Here is a 19,632-nt window from a genome sequence, read left to right on the forward strand (position 1 = left end):
AAAATTATTACATTTCAACATTAAATGCAGTCAGAATTTATTTCAACTATCTTGTATGAAGCAAAGTTACTTGAAACTACAATTAATGAACAGGATTAGAGTTAACAAACCCACCATTTTAATTTCACTTTTTTTGGAACATGTTTAGATGGTGCTGAATAAAGCTCCATTCATGAGTGCTACTAAGAAGCAGTAATGAAAAGCATCATCATCAGCCATTGTTGTTTCATTCACAAAAAGCTGAAGCTCATTTGCACATGTGTGTGCAATCGGGAGATGTTTGCTTTCATCGTGAATGAATGTTATTTTAGGAGCTGGTTGAAAACCTATGGCTGGAACCTTGCTGCTCCCGGTGGCAAAAGCCAAGATGTGACCAGGCCTCAAAGCCTTCACAAATGCCTCTTCATCCTTGGTAAGAGTCCTTTCTCCAAGTGAGTCTCTCAGCTCTTCATCTAAAAACAAAGAAAAACCACCGTTAACCTGGGGACACTAAAATAGTTAAAGCTTGAGCTAACAACTAAATGATGGCTAATGTTTTTATAAAAAATACAGAGGTTCTGTCTTTGCCTTGCTTGTCAGTTGTAAGCTATCATACATCTTTATTCCTGTTTTGTGTGCGCGCATGTGACATAAAAAGACAAAGTTTTACTTTAGTGTCCCGAATTGTTTCATGGCCAGACTACATTATGTGAATTTCTGCTTACTTTCGACACACTGGAGAAATTCCCGAAATTTGACCACCATCAGCTCCTCTCTAACTCTTCTGTTGCTCCCAAGGACAGAATAGCTTGGCCTGAGAACCCCAGCAATTAAACTGGCTGTCAGATCTTTGTCCTCCCCCGATAGGTCAAGCAGAACACGCAAACTGGGGTTCTCTCTCAGGAGTGATAAAATCTAGACAGAAAAGTTTAAATAATGGTTAAATTCCAGTTTTAAATATAAAAAGTAGCTCACTCTAAATGATTATAAAATAATGACCAATTGATACAGAAAAAAAATATAAATCTCACTCCATAGTAGGACAAGCCATCAGTTAGTTGATCAAAACAGCTTTGCCGTTGCAGAACTGCAAGGTATAGAGCTGCATTTTTCACAAACAGATCTTTATTGGCCATGGTGACTGTGAGTGGAAGACCTTCAACTTGATATCGCCATGAGTCGCAGCAGCTGACTGCTTCCTCCAAATCATGTTGAGTTGTTGCATTTACAACCTAAATATTTAAGAAAAACACTTTAAATGTTTGTTTTTTACCAGTGTACACAAATACTGCAGATGGTTCATTTTAATTGGACTCGAAACGTTTTTGTTTTGGTTTATTTGGCTGTATTTCACCAATATTTTTTTTTTTTTAACAAAAAGGAAACAAATTGAAAATATAATACATGGAATTGCCTCTAATAACCAAAAGTGTATTTATTATATATTATAAAAGAAGACCAGAAGACTTGTGAATATAGGAAATATTACAATATTCTTGTTATAATATTGCAATTCACCTTTTTCAGATTCTCTCTTAACTCAGGGTCACCTATATCATCCGGTGTTAGGTGTACTTGAAGAATGTCTCCTGACACAATGTAGTCTACTACATGTGGAGAGAGAAAGGCAGGTGCTTCTCCACCTTGCACTATTATCGTGGACAACATCCTGCCAATGGTTCGATATACTCCATTTTGCAAGTGTAGGATGTTAAATTTCAGTGTGCATCCATTTGGTGTAGCTGAAAAATAACACACAAAAAAGTATATTCTGTACAGACCCCAAACTGATATCTTGAGATTGACAGACAAAAATGTATTACTTTTTTTTTTTTTTTTACTGTTTCAGACACACAGAACATAACAGATTTATTATCTGTAGTCATTTATTAACTTGTTAATGTTCTGTCAAACAATGTTCAGATCAGGTGGTTGTTGCGTTTGTAACATTATAAAAACGAGTGTCGTCAACAAGCCTTTAGGCCTTGAGTAAGTAAGTTAGTTAGACTGTGAAATCCTATTACCTTCAAAAGCACCACTGTCCTGAAAGATGGCCTTCACCAGTAAACGGAAAAACTCCCGCCTTGGCCCCCCAAGGTCAGCAGCATCTTCCTCTGTATCATGTTCATCGCTTGCAAATGTGACATAAAGCATCTCACAGCTTTCTGCAAACTTGGGTCTCTTGAACTGACGCAAAGCAGTCGACCACACATTGGCTCGACTGATATGGAGTTGTCTTGTTCCTGGTGTAATGACTTTCTCACTATGAGCTCTAAGAAGACCTTCAATTTCTTCTTTGCTGAGCTTCTTAAAAGACCTATATAAAAAAGGGACAATGACAAACAGATCTTGGGGAAAAATGGAAATTTGCTGTACATTTGACTCAAGTGCACAGAGTTACAACATATAATTATGTTGTGATAGTCCATATTAAATTAGTCAGAAATGAGCAATTACCTTTGTAATTGTGTAACTGCAAAAAAATGATGCAAGTAAAGATGCAAATAAAATATTCAATTATCAAAGGTTACTTTCAAATCTTACCTTGAAATATGAACTTCACTCTGTCTATCAGACTCTTCTAGGAGGCTACGCTGAATTGCCTCTTCAAGAGCTTCATCTTCCTCCAGAAAAATAGGGCTAAGTAGATAAGAGATATTAGAAATCATAAAACATGTCAGCCTTGAAGAATTTCTCACACTACATCATTAAAAAAAAAAAAAAAAAAAATTAAATGTAAATCCTAAAGTTGCAGTCATTCAGCAAAAAAAACCCCAAACATGCAAATTGGAAACTTGCATCAAAACAATATCCTAAACAACATCTAAAATGAAGGATTTCTTTAACCCCTAGACAACAGCTTACACAAATTCTGCCACATTATATGGAAACATCTGCTGTCCCTCTGCCTGTCCCTCATTTTCACTCTCTTGAATGCAGCTCTCTGTTTCCTGATGCTTGGCCTCACTTTCACCTGGTGTTGTAGACAACGCATGATGCACTGAACAAAGGAAAGAAGGTCAGCATGACTTGCTTCATAATGTTAACAGCCTTTATATATCCTTATATTAGTTTAAGTGAAAGTTGGGCACATATTCCTCCTTGGCTGTAATCACCTGTGATAATTCGTAAACATTAAAATGGTAAATGGACTGTATTTGTATAGCACTTTTACTAGTTCCCCCTAAGGACCCCAAAGCGCTTTACACACCCAGTCATCCACCCATTCACACACTGGTGAAGGCAAGCTACAGTTGTAGCCACAGCTGCCCTGGGGCAGACTGACAGAGGCGAGGCTGCCATATCGCGCCATCGGCCCTTCTGGCCAACACCAGTAGGTGAAGTGTCTTGCCCAAGGACACAACGACCGAGACTGTCCGAGCCGGGGCTCGAACCGGCAACCTTCCGATTACAAGGCAAACTCCCAACTCTTGAGCCACGATCGCCCCAATCGGACAAATTAACGATGCTCTCATCAAACAAACCCCCCAGGAATTATTACGCACTGCAGTAACAAAATCTAACTGGTCATCGAGCTTAGAACCTCACTAGGTTTTCATTCACATCACATACCTCGTCTTCTCCGGCAGACTGGACTTTCAAAGTCACTATCAGACAGCTCTTCTGGTTCCTCCTGAGGGAAAAGAAAGCATGTTCTACATAAAATCAAATACAGTTGCACCAAATCACTGGTAACACAGAGGCACATGGCTGCACTAAAAACTGTTTACACCTGCTGAAACTGCAATATTAATTAATACAATTAATAAAATTATGTTAAGGGAACAGACTCACTTTTTAGACAATAAATATTTCTGCACTGCAATATAAAATGTTTACCTGTGCAGGTTTTTGTATCCCTGCCATTATATAGAGGCAGGTGGTGGAACAAATCGAGCCAACTTCTTGGCCACCCCAAAGAAAACTGCTAGAAACATTTGGTTTCATTAGTCGTTTACATCCTCTAATTGTACTCAAATACTCAAAAGGGAATGTCTGGCCAGTTGACAGTGCAAATGTTCTTCTGAAGATTGCTGCTATTTCTTCTCTAAGTTGTGCTTCAGACCAGTCAGATGTAAAGGAGATCTTCCCAATAAGGCCATCTTGTGCTAGTTTTGCTCGTGAATCTCCTCTCGGTATGAGAAACGTTGATGTTGAAGACAAGGGCAAGCACACAACATCTTTTGTATAGTGTTTGCAGGTCTTGTTTTTTCTCACAAAATGTGAGCGCGTAGCATGAGCTTGAGGAACTGATGGAAGAGGAACCTGAAATGAATTCAAACACAGATACAGATAGACACCTATGCATTACAATACATCCGTAAGGTTTCTGTTATCTGTTCATTAAAAACAAACAAACAAACTGTAGACTCAGACCATCTTACTATTGTCTACCCATTACACAGAAAACTGAACCTTTTGTATCTTGTAGATTAGCATTTGGTGATTGTTGGTCAAGTTGGTGATTCAGTTCCCAGGTGCTCTAATCTAGAGCTCCCAATGAGTTTATCCGACTATGACTGTGTGCGAATGTTGGACAGAAAAAGTGCTTGTATTAATCTGTGCATGTGAATGGGTAAATGAGATCTGTTGTATAAAGTGCTTTGAGCACTCAATTAGAGTAGCAAAGGCCTGCAATTAGGTCAGTGTGTATTTGGACCCTAACAAGTTTTATTTTGTTGCCCGTTTACTGAAACATATTCCAATCAAAATTATATCATGGACATGATGTGCAGACTAAGCTTTAATTTAGGGTATCCATATTAAAATGATGATGTCATTACCAATTAAGCAGATAAAAGGCCTGGAATTGATTTGAGACGTAGTGTTTGCATTTTGAAAATTTTACTGTGAACAGACAACATGCGGTCAAAGAGAACATAACAGAAAAAAGAAAATTAAGAAATTAATACAGCCACTACAGTGACCATCAAAACGATGAAAAATATTGACGTAAAATTTATTTTGCGACACCACAGAACAAATGATAGCGTATAATATGAAATGATAGATGTTTTCATATCGTCATATCGAACAGCCCTAATACAGAGGGTTCACTGCAAGGTGCAAGCCACTCATAAGCCTCAAGAATAGAAAGGCTAGAATGGACTTAACAAAAAAAAAAAAAAAAAACATCTAGTAAAAGCCAGCTAAATTTTGGAAAAACATTCTTTGGACAGATAAAACCAAGATCAACCTCTACCAGAATGATGGCAAGAAAAAAGTATGGAGAAGGGTGGAACGACTCATGATCCAAAGCATACCACATCATCTGTAAAACATGGCAGAGGCAGTGTGATGGTTTGGGCGTGCATGGCTGCCAGTGGCACTGGTAGTGTTTACTGAATATGTGACACGGGACTGAAGCAGCTGAATGTGTTCAGATACATACTTGTCTGCTTAAGTCCAGCTAAAAGTAGTCACATTGATTGGGCAGCATTTAATAATAAAGATGGAAGATGACCCAAAACATACAGTCCAAGCACCCCATGACTTTAATAAAGTAAAGAAATAGAATATTCTTGAATGGCCAAGTCAGTCACTGGATTTTAACCCAATTGAGCATACATTTCAGTTGTTGAAGACTAAATTTAGGACAGAAAGGCCCACAAACAAACAGCAACTGAAAGCCAATGCAGTAAAGGCCTGGCAGAGCCTTAGTAAGGAGGAATGCCAGCATCTGGTGGTGTCCATGACTTCAAGACTTCAGGCTGTCATTGCCAACAAAGGGTTTTGAATAAAGTAATAGAAATTATCATTTTATTTTCAGTTATTTAATTTGTCTAATTACTTTAGAGCCTCTGAAATGATAGGATTGTGTTTACAAATTAATTTTTCCCTCTCACATTTTTATGCATTCATTTAGTCCAACCCACTGAATTAAAACTTAAAGTCTGCACTTCAACTGCATTGGAGTAGTTTCATTTTTAATTCATTCTGGTAATGTACAGAAGCAACATTAGAAAATGTGTCTGTATCCAACTACTTATGAACCTGACTGTATATCAAAACCAGTCAGCTAAGATAAGATAACATACCTTTATTAGTCCCACAAGGGGAAATTTCATGATAAATGAATTAAATGATATGTGTAAGAAGGCCTACCGAGCAGTATGGTATCCCAGTGGAGACGGCAGGTCTACTTGGTCCAGGTGCATTGCTGGATTCCTAAGGAAACATTTACATCAAGAACGACTGTTACCTACCTACCAAATAAATAAATAGAGTTGTATGATGTTCGATCTCTGTCTGCTGCCTACCAAATGAAATAATTGAGGACTAGCTAAGTAATTTAGCTTTGCTAGTTTTGCTAACACTGCTATCAACCCGTCCAAAATGCTATACAATAAACTTACCAAGTGCTGCGGCGTTTGTGAGGTCGAGGGTGCATTACCGCTGAATCGTTGGATGGCCGACAAAACGGCTCTTCCAATGTTTTCAGCTAAATCGCTGGACATGCTGGTAGGGAATAGTCGAAGCAGCTCATGGCAGTCAAAAGTGACCGTAAGAGGAGCGCAAACACAGAACCTGACCGCGACCGGCACACTTTAGCGCGGGAGGTTTTCTTGAAGCTTTTATTTTGGTATTTCCGTTGACCCGTACAATAAATTTGCATATTAGCTAAATATTTAGTTTCCCGTAACATTTAGATTTAACATTTAACATTTAGATTTATATATAACATTTAGATTTAACATTTAACATTTAGATTTAACATTTAACATTTAGATTTATATATAATATTTAGATTTAACATTTAACATTTAGATTTATATATAATATTTAGATTTAACATTTAACATTTAGATTTATATATAACATTTAGATTTAACATTTAACATTTAGATTTATATATAATATTTACATTTAACATTTAACATTTACATTTAAATATAATATTTACATTTAACATTTAACATTTACATTTAAATATAATATTTACATTTAACATTTAGCATTTAGATTTAACATTTAACATTTAGATTTAACATTTAGCATTTAGATTTAACATTTAAAATCCTGTTTTAAATATGAAAAGTTACAAATATTTTAGTAAATGTTGTAAAAAATGACTCGAAAAAACATGTTTTTGTAAGATTTAGAGCTAAATGTGGAAAAATGTTGCTGTTAATTTCGGCATGTTTCAGTTTACAAACGGCGCCCCATATAAATCCCCTCTCTCTGAGGCTGTAGCCCCTGTGGCCCCAGCCACTCTGTCTCATTAGTGCACATATATTTTCCACTATCTACACATCAACATATCACCTCCAGCTATGCAAATATCAATACCATGTGTGAACTAGTATGGACATCTGCTTTTTAACAGCCTTGTTTTCCTTTACTGCGTCACGCCTTATCATTAGTACAGCCATGCAGTCTGGCTTGATGTTTACTATTGTGGTGTGGTGGTCATGGAAAAATTGGGGTGGAGGTTATGGTATGGAATTGCACTGTTGCCTTGATAATTAAATTAGCGCCATTATTTCTTGGAAATACTGGAAGAGTTAAGTATAATTTCAAGTACAGTTTTTAAATGGCAGTATGTTTTTGTCCAGTATATACTATGCAGTATGTTTCAACAAAGTATGTCAAACCCTGTCATTTTTTTACTATCTTTGCCTACAAGCACTACTTTTCTCAATTACTGTATTCAAGTGGTGAAGAAAGATAACATGTGTTTTTGCTGGCATCTGCAGACAGAAGTGCATCATTATCAGGCAGCGGATAGATTTCAGAATAGGCCTTTTCATTCATGTCCTCCTCCAAATTGGATGCAGAGTTTCAGGGATTATGTGTGTGTGTGTGTCTTTCCAGTCTTCTTTCTGCGCCCCTCTGAGACAGTGAGAGGCAATGTGCTGATTTAAGATGGAAGTGGTTCAAGACGTAACATACCTTAACCAAACTCTTAGATCTTAGATGAAAGATGAGGGAACCTGAGGATAACAGATGGGAAGCGTTCCAGGAAAGACTTGGAAGATTTTCCCCTTTTTTCTGAAACAACAAGACGCTCTATCCCTAAAGAACTCGTTTTCTAAACTATCAAACTAAGTAGCTACATTTTCTAAGACCCGATGATCAAATATCATTCTGCTAAATCAATTAAAAATGGCTATGCTTCATCACAAAGTACCTCCAAAGTAGAAATATTGGTGAAAGAAATTAAAATCTGTCCAGTAGAACCATGTCCGTGTGAAAACTTTGGCCTTGATCAATCATTGTCACATAAAATCCAGATTTCACTTTAATCTTCTTTATACAACCCAGATTTTTAGATAGTATGAGATAAACAGCTTTGTTTTTTCTCTTTGAGTACAAAACAAAGACAGTTTGAATTAAAACAGGATTTGAATAAAACCGAAGGTATTTTCTTGCAATGTGAACGTCGTGTTTAATCCAAAACATCTGACTCAATGTTAACCGTGGCTTACACTCATGAGTACGTCACACCACACAATAAATGTTCAGCAGACCCATTCTCTGCTTCGTGACCTGACAACAACAGGTAAATATGATACTTCTTATTGTAAATGAATTTCAGTACTGAATACAAATAGTAGGAAGTAAGCATGCTAATTTGAAAATTTCTGAATAAGAATTCTTAAAAGAGTTAGAGGAAGAAAGAGTAGGCAAAGACCGCAGAACAGTTTTTAATTTTCATGTATATATGGACACACTAGTTTTTATACTGAGGGCAGTAAACTGTTGGATGTGGGGGAAGTTCATGTCATTAAGTTTAATCCTAACATAAAATGCTATGGTTCTAACATGGGCATGCTACCATTCCAAACAGTTTAGAGATGCAAGCTGGTTAGCGACCATAACAGTGACTTTGCAGCTATTTTGTTAAATCATGACCAGTGGCGCTGTGGTTGGCATTGTTGCCTACAGCAAGATAGTTCTAGGTCTGCCTGGCTGGGGCCTTTTGCACCCACAAACTCCAAACTCCACACATCTCCATAATAATAGTACAAACTCCAAAAATGTGTGTTAGGTTAATTAGTTATTCTAAATTAGCTGCTGGTGTGAATTCCTGCTCATAGTCCCTTTCGTTGAATGAATATCTGCCAGTTCCTCCGATTGAGCTCTATCACAGATATGACATTTGCGTGAAATCACAAAGCTCATCTAGACTTTTCCATCCCTGGATGTGTGGAGCCCGGAAAGCTTGCTAGCAAAGGTTCCACTCTACATCAGTGAAGTTCTGGTATTTCTCTGCAAGTTTAATCTTATAATGGTGATTAAAACAATCCTTAAACTAAGGTTTGCAAAACACAAACTATGAATAGGGCTTTACATCTGACTTTAATAAATAAATACTTTTAAGTGTTATGTCTAATTTAAAAACTCTTTTTTAATCTTTCAGGTCTTTCAGTTTCAATGCATTTACAGTAAAACTCCATTCACAGTGCTTATATAAATTCAAAAAATAAATGTTAAAAATCTGCATTTGGCTTCAAAATATAAATTTTTTTGTGATTTCCCACAAAACTGCAAAAATAAAACAGTAAACTATTCTCTGATAGGGAGTGTATCAAACTGGCTGAAAATTTGAACCTTATTTCTCAATGACATAACAGGGGTAATCAGAGGCAACCAACAGGCATGAAGTGGCCCAGGGGCCATTCAGTGCTGTGTCTAATTTAAGTCCTACCTTCAATATAAAGAAAACAGAAACAGAACATAGCATGGACATCCCTAAGAAAAGCTGGGGCAGAGCAAAGTTATAATTGCTTTGTCGTTTTATTGGCTCCAGTATTAGTTTTACTTTCTTTTTTTTAATAATTTTAATGTGAATAATCTTTTTGTAAAGAGCTAAATATAAGAAGTTCTGTATAGATATTAATGTTGTCTGAGGTTAATTGGGTTGGTACATTTGGCCAAATTAATGAGAACTAAAGCACTTTTTCTCTATATTATTTTTGTTAGTGCACAATATTGTTTAAGTTGTCTTTTTAAAAAAAAATTTTTAGTTACCCATGGTTTAATTATTTTACAAGTTGCTTTACTTTAGTTTTTGTTAAATGCAATAACCTGGGGCGCGGGCATGTTTCCCACTGTGTTGCATTTCCTCTTCTTTTAACAACACTCTTAACAACGCTGTTGGGAACTGAGGAGAGCAACTGCTGTAGTTTCAAAAACATTCTTTGCTTGATATGAGATTCAGCTCCTCAAAGGTTTAAGGCCTACTATGTTATATTACTCATTTCGTCATGCACCGAGTGTTTTCAGTGAGTGAGAAGTCTGGGTTGCAGGCATGTAAGCTAAGCACCTGGAGTCTTTTACAATGGAGCCATGCTGTTGTAGTACGTGCAGAATCTGGTTTGGCATCGTGTTCCTGAAATAAGCACAATCTTCGTTGAAAAATATGTCAGAATACCATCACAGATGTTTGCTTTTGAACTATCCAATATAACAATCATTCCCTCTCATCTTTACCCTGCATAGTGCTGTGTCCATGATTAAAAAAAAAATACAAAAATTCAAATTTTAATTGGTCAAACCACAGGACCGTTTTCTACTTTGCCTCATTCCATCATAAATGAGCTTGGGCCCAGAGAAGGCGCCAGCATTTCTAGATCTTGTTTATATATATATTTTTCTTTGCTTGGTACAATTTTAACTTGCATTTGTGGATACTGCCACAAACTATATTTACTGGCAAAGCTTTTCAGAAGTTTATTGTGTCTGTTTTTAATGCAGAGTTCTTTCTCCCGAGGGCCTGTAGATCACGTCCATTCACAACTGGGTTTTGGCCAGGCCATATTTTGTAACTAAGTTAGTTTAAAAAGTAAAGAATTCCTGGAATTCGCTAAGAGAAATGCTATTTTAAAATTGCCTAATTATTGGCCTTTCACAAAGCTGGGAAACCCTCCCATGTTGACATTTGAAATGCTCAAAAACACTTTCTTCTCTGACTTGTTTCAATTAACCTAATTAGTTCCACAAGGTGTGACCTTTGAGTAATGTATTTACTGCACTAATGTGCAGTAAATACATTTACATTATGGGAAAAATCATTCACAAGTGGATACAATTACGAAAAATCATCTTTTGAATTTACTCAGAAGTTTTTTTTGTTTGTTAATATATAATTTGGTAACTGGGTATGTGGTACAATATTAAGTAATACTATTTCATTTTTACATTCCTCACTGTTTACCAAATCTTCACGTATGCCATGCCCCCCCTTCCCAAGAAATTCTTGTTGTTTGTGGTGGCTCAGGATTTATAGCAGGATGTCAACTATTCATTGGGTCAGTGGCAAAATCCCCCAGCTCCTGCATCCCAGTGTCCTTGTGCAAGACACACCTCAAATATCCATCTGGGTTTATGTGTGTGCAAGACTTTAAAATATGTCTGTGGATGCAATTTGCAGTGTAAAAGCGCAGTCGAGTAAAAAAGGACTAAATACATCGCAGACTATTTATGGACCGCGCAGAACACAGAACATCTGGATAGAAAATTTAATTTACAAGTTCCCACAGTAGATCAGCTGACACTAGTGACATCACAGGTGGGAGTCTTCTTAGGGTTTAGAGTTAGATAACTAACCTCATTAACTTGATTCACCAATATAATGTCTCTTACCCAATTTCCGGGATTCGTCAATTGAATAAGTGATTTAAAAAAAATTGGTTTGTGCAAGCATGAAAGAGCTGAGTGAAGAGTAAACGAGCCTTCATGCATCACATACATGACATTCTTTCAATCACACAGGAATAAATTGACACCAGATGCAAACCTAGAGATATCAAAGGAGTACAAGAGGAATTTCTCAATGCGCAGTGCACTGTGCAGCTGCACCTGTGAGTGGGCCACTGGAGCAGCCAATAACATATATGTCAATGCAATTACCTTGATTTACTTTACTACAGTTTAAAGCATTAAAAATCAAAATTCAAAAGGAAAGTATTTTTCCCTGCAAATTCTGGTGCTTTTATCCACTTTTGGATATTTTTTTAAGTTCTCTGTTGCGCTAACAACTTTTCGATTTACCAAATTTTTTCAATTGTGTTCTGGCATCAAATTAAAATTGAGAATTTTTACTTTCAATAGTTAAAAATTGTAAATTTAAATAGGCCTTAGTCTCATTATTTGACAGAAATAATGTTTTTATTTACATTTTACAAGACAAAAAAATTTATATAAAATACTACAAGTAAGCTGGAAGCCACTGATTTTAATACACAACATAAAAAAAACCTCAGAGGAAAACAAAGAAATTTCATAGCAAAAAATTGAGTGTATAATAGCGATGTCAAGCATTTCCTACCATATTCCAGCACTATTATCTTTATCTAAAGGTTTACTGTTGTTTTCCTTCATCTACTGCTTCCAATTTCTGCTATGGAGAAAAATAATCTAGAAACTTGAACAGCTTAGTTAGTACCGAATCATTAGCAGTTATTATTTTCCCATAATCAGAGAAAGCGAGCGTGATTAAAGCTATATACTGTACCACCGCTAGGAAACAAAAAAAATCCTTAAAGTAAGAAACATTTTTTCTGGAACAGCTAATAATTTCATATTTAAAGAACATACAGTAATGTTACATAGTAAAAAAATGAATAATAATAAAGCTTAATGGATTTTTACCACAAAGTTTGATCATTTCAAAGACACAATAATAATGTTGTTACAAAAGAACGAAGGTTTATATTAAACTATCAGACTAAAGACTGATACTATAATTTACCTTCCTTAGAGTTAATGAAAACATTTGTTTCTAATACATGTTATTTAGGTAACGGTTGAAAAAATTATTCAGCCTGGATGCTACATGGTTGTGTATTTAGTTTTTATCCTTATTAGGACTGGTTGAGTCTTAATTCGTTGTAATCTTTCACTTACTTCTTGCTGGAGTATCATCATTCACTTTCAAATGCAACCAGTTAAAATACTACACACCATACATGAATTCAGATTTCATTGTTTGGAAATGATTTTCCTAAATAAAAAGCAATAAATGTACTGGAAAAAATCAGCATTAAAGATGTAGTACTAAATATATACACATGAGTGCCAACACTTACCTTTACCTTCACCCAGGCATCCTGCTCCTAGAACTAGTTTGAACATGCGTTTGAGGGACCTCCACTGACTCCTGCAGGAAACAAAATATTGAATAACTGTTCTCCAGATCTCAAAGACATCTTTTTAAAGCAGCAGTATAAACAGATTCAGGCTTACATTAATCCAGGGATGGTTTATGGACTCATTGATGCTAATTGTCTGCGTGGGCTCAGTTTTCATATGGCTGCAATAAGAAATAATCATCATTCAGTGTCCACATGTGTCTCCAACGTCATGCGCCATGTCTGTTTAAGACACAGAGCAACTGCAAATGTGTGTGAGTTTAAGCTTGTACATATTATCAATCGAGGTGAACATCAATATTGTCATATGAGTATGATCTGCATTGCTTTACTTGTTTTGTTTTTTTTGTTGTTTTTTTAAACTGAGGCTACAGAACGGATCATGTGTTTGCACTGCCCATATGGAAAAGAAATAGTAAAAACGTATATGATTTACTCATGAAAGTGGCCACTTCCTTATTACTTTCACATATTGTTTTAGTAAGCATCCAAAACATACAAGTTTCATTATATAATTTTTCAAGGGATCTTATATCTGTTTTCACTCTTGTATGCTTTTCATACAAGTTTCACACAAGACAGATACAAACTTTATAAGATTTATATATATCTTTTCCATATGGGTGGAAAAAGGAAGAATAAAAAAAAGTAAATCAAGTAAGTAATTCACTGAAGTATGAACTACTTGTTTAAATTTCCAGTCTGCCTTCTTCTCACATTGCTCAGGCACATCAGAGTACTCATATTGTTTATTACAGACCCATCTTTGCATTCCTGTGGCAAAAAAGGGAAACGCGTGTCTGTGAGAAGACAGAGAAAAAAAATCCCTCATGACAAGATGGATCTTATTAGAAGCAACCAGAAAGCTGCAATGCAAAGGCACGTTACTCCATAATAACAACAATAAAATCACTAAAAATACACAAAGTGACACCCAGACACCATATTTCACAGGAAATGTTGTACTCCACTGTACCAAGAAGGTCTGTAGCCAGCACACACAGTTTTAATTGGACTTATTACTTGGCTGGTGCTTGACATTTAATGACTGCAGCAGGAGGTCATTAAAGCAGCATATGAGGGATTTGAAGAAGTTACCAAATGTAATCTCTCATAACCACAGCAAACCCTCTACAGACTGTTAAAGTCTTGAAGCCATTCAGCAAAAACAGTTGACTAGAAGTCCGGCTCAAGTTTTGGGGTTTCGTTAAAAAACAAATTCAAAGTGGGGATTATTTACAAGTCATGCTGTGTCAAGAAAATAGAAGCAGCTTGTTTAATGTCCTTTCACAAAACAATGCCTTGCAGCCACAAATATGTGTATAAGTGAGAATATCCTGGCTGTTTTTGCTTACACGTTACTATGACTAATATCAAAAAGTCTAATCTCTGAGGAAGTCATTCGATTGATTGTGACATTTATCAAAACAGAAGTACATGTTCACAGCTGTAATCAGCCCACAGAGATTACTCAGGAGTGCCGACTAGATGCGTCACGGTTGGTAAAAAAATGTTTGATATAAGCCACACATTTGACGCTGAATCTAAATCCATTTGTCCGAATGGAAAGATCCTCCAGCTCTTGTAATCATTTTCAAAATTACATGTACTTTAGTCTTACTCTCAATACGAGGGGTAAAAGATGACGCTGCCTGTAAAACCAAAAACAGCTTGACGAGGACATCTGGTCTTTTGGAGGCCTACAGCAGGTTTTTTTGGTGGTTGAAAGAGGAAGGAACCGCAATCCCGCATCTGGGTGACAGAATTCAGATAATGAGAAATAATTTAAACATACACTGCTCAATTTTTCCTAAACAAGATGCCTTTTATAAAATCATACTTTTGATGTGCTTCCATACAACAGCGGGAAATAAAGAATTGGCACACAAAAAAAAAAATCATACAAGCATTCGGCGAAAAACTTTTGTTTGTTTGACAGTAAAGCGTCTGCAATCAGTCTTCTTCAGCGACCATTCACTGCATGTAAACGTACGCTGAGGCTACATATGTAAACAATTGAGCGTTCATTAAATGCAGACGTCTGGAAGAGTTTATTTTCATAACCCACTTCTATGTTTTTTGATTATATTACCTAACCTTAACTGAGTCTTTGACATGCACACTATAATAAATTATAATTTAAACAGCACAGCAATTCAATTAATTGTTTTTTTATTTAATAAAAATGATTTAATATTGAAAGTTTTTCTCAACAGAAAAAAAGAAGTGTAGTTAGAGACCATTCATAACAAAGGTCCTTACACATACAGCCCCATTCTGGGCCCTTGCACATCAGTGATTTCACTAAGGACATCAAACAGAGAGAAAATACTGTATTAAATTTCTGTGACAAATTGATCAGACAGTGTTGATGACGATCAGTAGTGAAGAGAGACATGTTTCCAGCTTTCTGTCTCTAGCTTCCGTCTAATAGCTCACTAGTATAAAATAGGAGGGGAGCTATCAACAGTTCCCTGGTTATTGCACTGATTTTGTTTTTCACATTTGTTGACTGCAGTAATTACAGTGACTAGCTGGTTGCCCAGAGGTTGAGTACTTTTTTGGTGATTTCACAGATGTCCTGGTGGGACACAGCAATGACGGTCTGGCTCACACTGATCAGTGATCCTCAAATTTACATCTAATTTTTAAATGCAAACAGATTGCCAAGACATTGCAATCAGTCTGCGATGTCGACATCTCGGGCCTCACTGAGAGAAATGAAAGGAACATGGATTATTACAGAAATATTAAAATGAAACATCAGATTCAGGAGACATTAATGAAAAAAACTAATGTAACTCACTTCACGGTGCCCTGTTGAGTTGAAAACCTTTTACACAGTGAGAATTGCAAACTAGACAAAAAAGGATGGTTGTTTTTTAACCACACAAGTGGCTATTACATTACAACCACAGGGAGGACATACAAACTGAACACAGCTAGGCCCCAAACAAGATTCAAAGCCTTGACCTTCTTGCTGTGCGGCAATGGTGCTAACCACAACACAACCATGGTATCTTTGGGGTGATTAAGAAGATTCAGATTTCAGCTATGATGATCTTTTACTTTAGTATCTGTGTGTCAGAATATGCTGCAATTTACTGATATACTTCCTATAATAAAGGTCACCCAGGTCTTGGGTGTTTGCATAGAAGAAGCACCTGAAAGGGGGTTTCCAGTGCACCACCAGCTCTTTGCAACCACCAAAGGTTTTCTCTAGCAACTACTGATTACCAGAGGATTACTGACCGCACTCTAGACCTGTGCAACTGGGAAAAATTAGTCTCAAGTGTGAATGGGATGGCTGTGTACCGTGGGCATAAGCTTTAAATTATGCTTCCTTCTGGCAAGTCTTCCTAAGCTAACAGGGAGGGGGCAGAGGATCGTGTTACCTGCTCTTGGGTCCGGGGAAACTAGTGCATTAAGTGATTTTTTTGTACACAGTGCAGAGCTGTGACATAAGAATAATAATAACTAAACATCTCTGAGACGTAATATTAAATGATCCAAGAAATCTACTAGCATCACAATAACAGTATGGCGTGACAACAGGGTATGACATCATATTCTGAAAACAGGAAATGACACATCTGTATCATATGTCAGAATTCTAAATCCTAGCTGAGACACAGCATCCATTAAAATGCTTCATCCAACAGCCCACATCCCTAAGATATTAAAATTATTACTGGAAATTTAAAAAATAAAATAAATTAAAAAGCAGTAAAAGCAGGGCATATTTTTACGTGTTTGTTTTCTCTTTGGCTGGCTGGGTGATGATAAGATTATGGCTGATAATATAAGGAGAGGGACATTTTTCTGGCTGATTCAATCTCAAATCAAACTAATGAAACCGAGCTGTTATCGATTCCACCTGTGTTCTCCGTACTTTTAAAGTAGGGAATTTATAGTCAAAATGTCTATAAATCAAAAACTACAATAGCTGGAAAACATTCCACATTTCCAACACAGTCAGGATCATTAAATGACATCACAACATCAATCTTTTCACGTTCAGCTTTCTTTTAAAACATGAGGTGACCACAGATATTAGGTATTCACCATTCCTATTATATTTTACAAAGCTCTCTTTCTCTTCTTTTTATTACTTTCTGCCCCAAAGTGTGCTGGAAAGTTCAGTATTTATCTCCACTTGTGTGAACAGAGAACATCTGGGTTCAGCACCACATGGACAATTAAATTCATTTTGTAAATTTTCTTTTTGAACACCACCACAGTAGGGCTGCCACGATTAGTCGACTAGTCACGATTACGTCGACTATTAAAATCGTCGATGACTAATTTAATAGTTGACGCGTCGTAAGATCCCAAAAGACGCAGGAATAAGTTGTAGGATTTAAGAGTGTAATAACGCACTGAAACAGAAGATGGCAGCACTGTATGTACAAGGATGCCAGCTGCCCTTAAACCCTGAAGAAGAAGAAACTGTGTCCCAGAATTCATCAAGACACCACATATTTTCAAAAGCGCTCCGACGTTTTCTGAGATGTCTGATACCCACCGCTAGCTCGATAGCTAGCCGTGGGCAAGGCTCACAAGAGCCGGTGAGAACACCGGACTCCCGGCAAATTGTTTTCAAACCCACCGCCGTCTTCCGCTACTCAGGTTAAACATGATATATAAATATAAGTCACTTAGATAACTTAAAAATGTTATTGTTTGCCTTTTTTTTAGTATTTTATTGGTTCCTGATTAAATCGGTTTGGCTGAGATTAAAGTTAGTTTTTACACAGCTGAATAAACGTCAAGCAGATTAAACTCCATCGAGAACGGATGACAACAGGGCAACTTGCAATACTTGCAAAGTAGATATTTCATTTAAGGGAGGAAACACTACGAATATGCAAAAGCATTTGCTCACAAAACACACGATAACCTTAAATGTCGTGTTTTTAATTCCGCTCCGGACTCGTGAATCTCAACCCAACAGCAGCGGTAACGTTTGCGCGTCCTCTCCCGTTAATGCGGCAGGTAAATAATCAACTAACAGTGCATATTATGTTAGCGCAATCTGCCTTATTACAAAACCTGCCATTACTGTGCGTTTAGTGACCATGATGAGAGAGACAGACAGAGTCTAGCTCAGATGCTGGCAGTTCTCGCTGCAGTCTACCGGTAGCATCTCCTTTCAGGCCAGGATAGACGAATGTCACCGAGCAGTGACCAAGTTTGTGGTAAAAGGCTGCCGCAGCAGATGCCCCCGATTTTCGGTAAGTGAATGTGTTTAATTGTAGGAAGGGACATTACTGGATATTCTTGTGTAATTGCCACAGAACAATTTATGTTATACTTTGTTATTGCTACAGAAGAATATTAATTTTATTATTTTACATTTACAATTTTTTTTCCTGGGGACCCTGTGACACCCCATTGAAGAGCCGTAGGCTGTGGATCTCTTAAGATCTCACTGTTGGGTTTGTAAGGCCATGTTACTCCAAAATTTCTACCTTGTTCAAAGAGAAGATATAAAACAAAGTTCTAAGCTAATCGACCTTAGCGTTCTCCTTTTTTTTAAAAAAAGAATTGATAAGAGAATCGAATCGTTAAACAGAATCGAAAATGGAATCGGAATCGTGAAACTCTTATCAATACCCATCCCTAGCCATCAGAGAAAAAACAAAAACTTTAGGTTTGCCCAAATCAACAGTCTTTTGTGCAGAGGCCAGCTCAGCAACACCAAAGAGCCTGGAAAACCATAGAAGACACTTAAACAGGATAATCACAGAAATTATGTCACCTGATCTCAACTCAGTATAGCATGTTTTCAGTTACTTGAGCTAAAACTGAAGACAGAAACACCCACAAACAGACAGGAGCTGAAACTTGCTACAATAAAAGCTTTAACCCTCTCAGGCTCAAATTAAACTTTTTGTTGCTAATGCACAACCAAGTCCTGCAGTTGTACTTCTGAGTAAAAAAAACCTCATAAAATATGTATGTGGGGTAATCAGGTTGTTAGTTTTTAACTGTTGCAAATCGGCAACGCCTGCCTTGAGAGGATTAAATCACCTTAAATTGTGTTAGTTTTTGTAATTACTTTACTTATCATCTGCTAGTATATGATGGCAAAATTAAAAAAAACCTCTATAACTGTCCAAATGTCCAAATACTTGTTTACAACAAAACATCATCTTTAGCTCCAATTTAAAAAAAAAAAAAAAGGTAAAATCTTTGCTACATTTCTGTGCAATTTATTGCTCACGGAAGCATTGCATGTGTCTGGCTGTATGCATCAGGTTTTTGAGGAAAACTATTACACTGATGATGTAGAGGTCTCTAAAGCTCATGTATCTAATATCAAATCGCTTGGTGTTACAAGGTTAAACACTGTTTTAAGATGAGGAAGCACATAAAACATAAGACAACCTAGTGAATAAGATGGGTCAGTGCTCTTCTTTCAAAACAAACCCTTGAACATGATACAACAGAGGCTGGACCTCCTGGATAACAGAACTGAGTCTGAGCCTTTGAGAAAGCAGTGTAGTGAGTATAAGCTCCCAGAAACCAGAAAATCACAAGTTACAAAAATATA

At 36.7% G+C, this 19,632-nt stretch overlaps 1 protein-coding gene across 1 annotated transcript; it reads right to left on the minus strand.

Moving 5' to 3' along the window:
* LOC113013595 (uncharacterized) lies at positions 1-6,589 on the minus strand. The gene is made up of 11 exons (XM_026154611.1): positions 6,336-6,589; positions 6,085-6,147; positions 3,820-4,245; positions 3,553-3,613; positions 2,845-2,980; positions 2,524-2,619; positions 2,004-2,296; positions 1,498-1,721; positions 1,011-1,211; positions 705-894; positions 1-452 (listed from the first exon to the last, which is right to left on the minus strand). Exons 1-11 carry the CDS (start codon positions 6,435-6,437, stop codon positions 145-147), a joined length of 2,100 nt encoding a protein of 699 aa, XP_026010396.1. The 5' UTR covers positions 6,438-6,589; the 3' UTR covers positions 1-144.
* Positions 6,590-19,632: the final 13,043 nt, after the last annotated feature.

This window comes from Astatotilapia calliptera, chromosome 20 (assembly GCF_900246225.1).
Source record: "Astatotilapia calliptera chromosome 20, fAstCal1.2, whole genome shotgun sequence".
NCBI lineage: Eukaryota > Metazoa > Chordata > Actinopteri > Cichliformes > Cichlidae > Astatotilapia > Astatotilapia calliptera.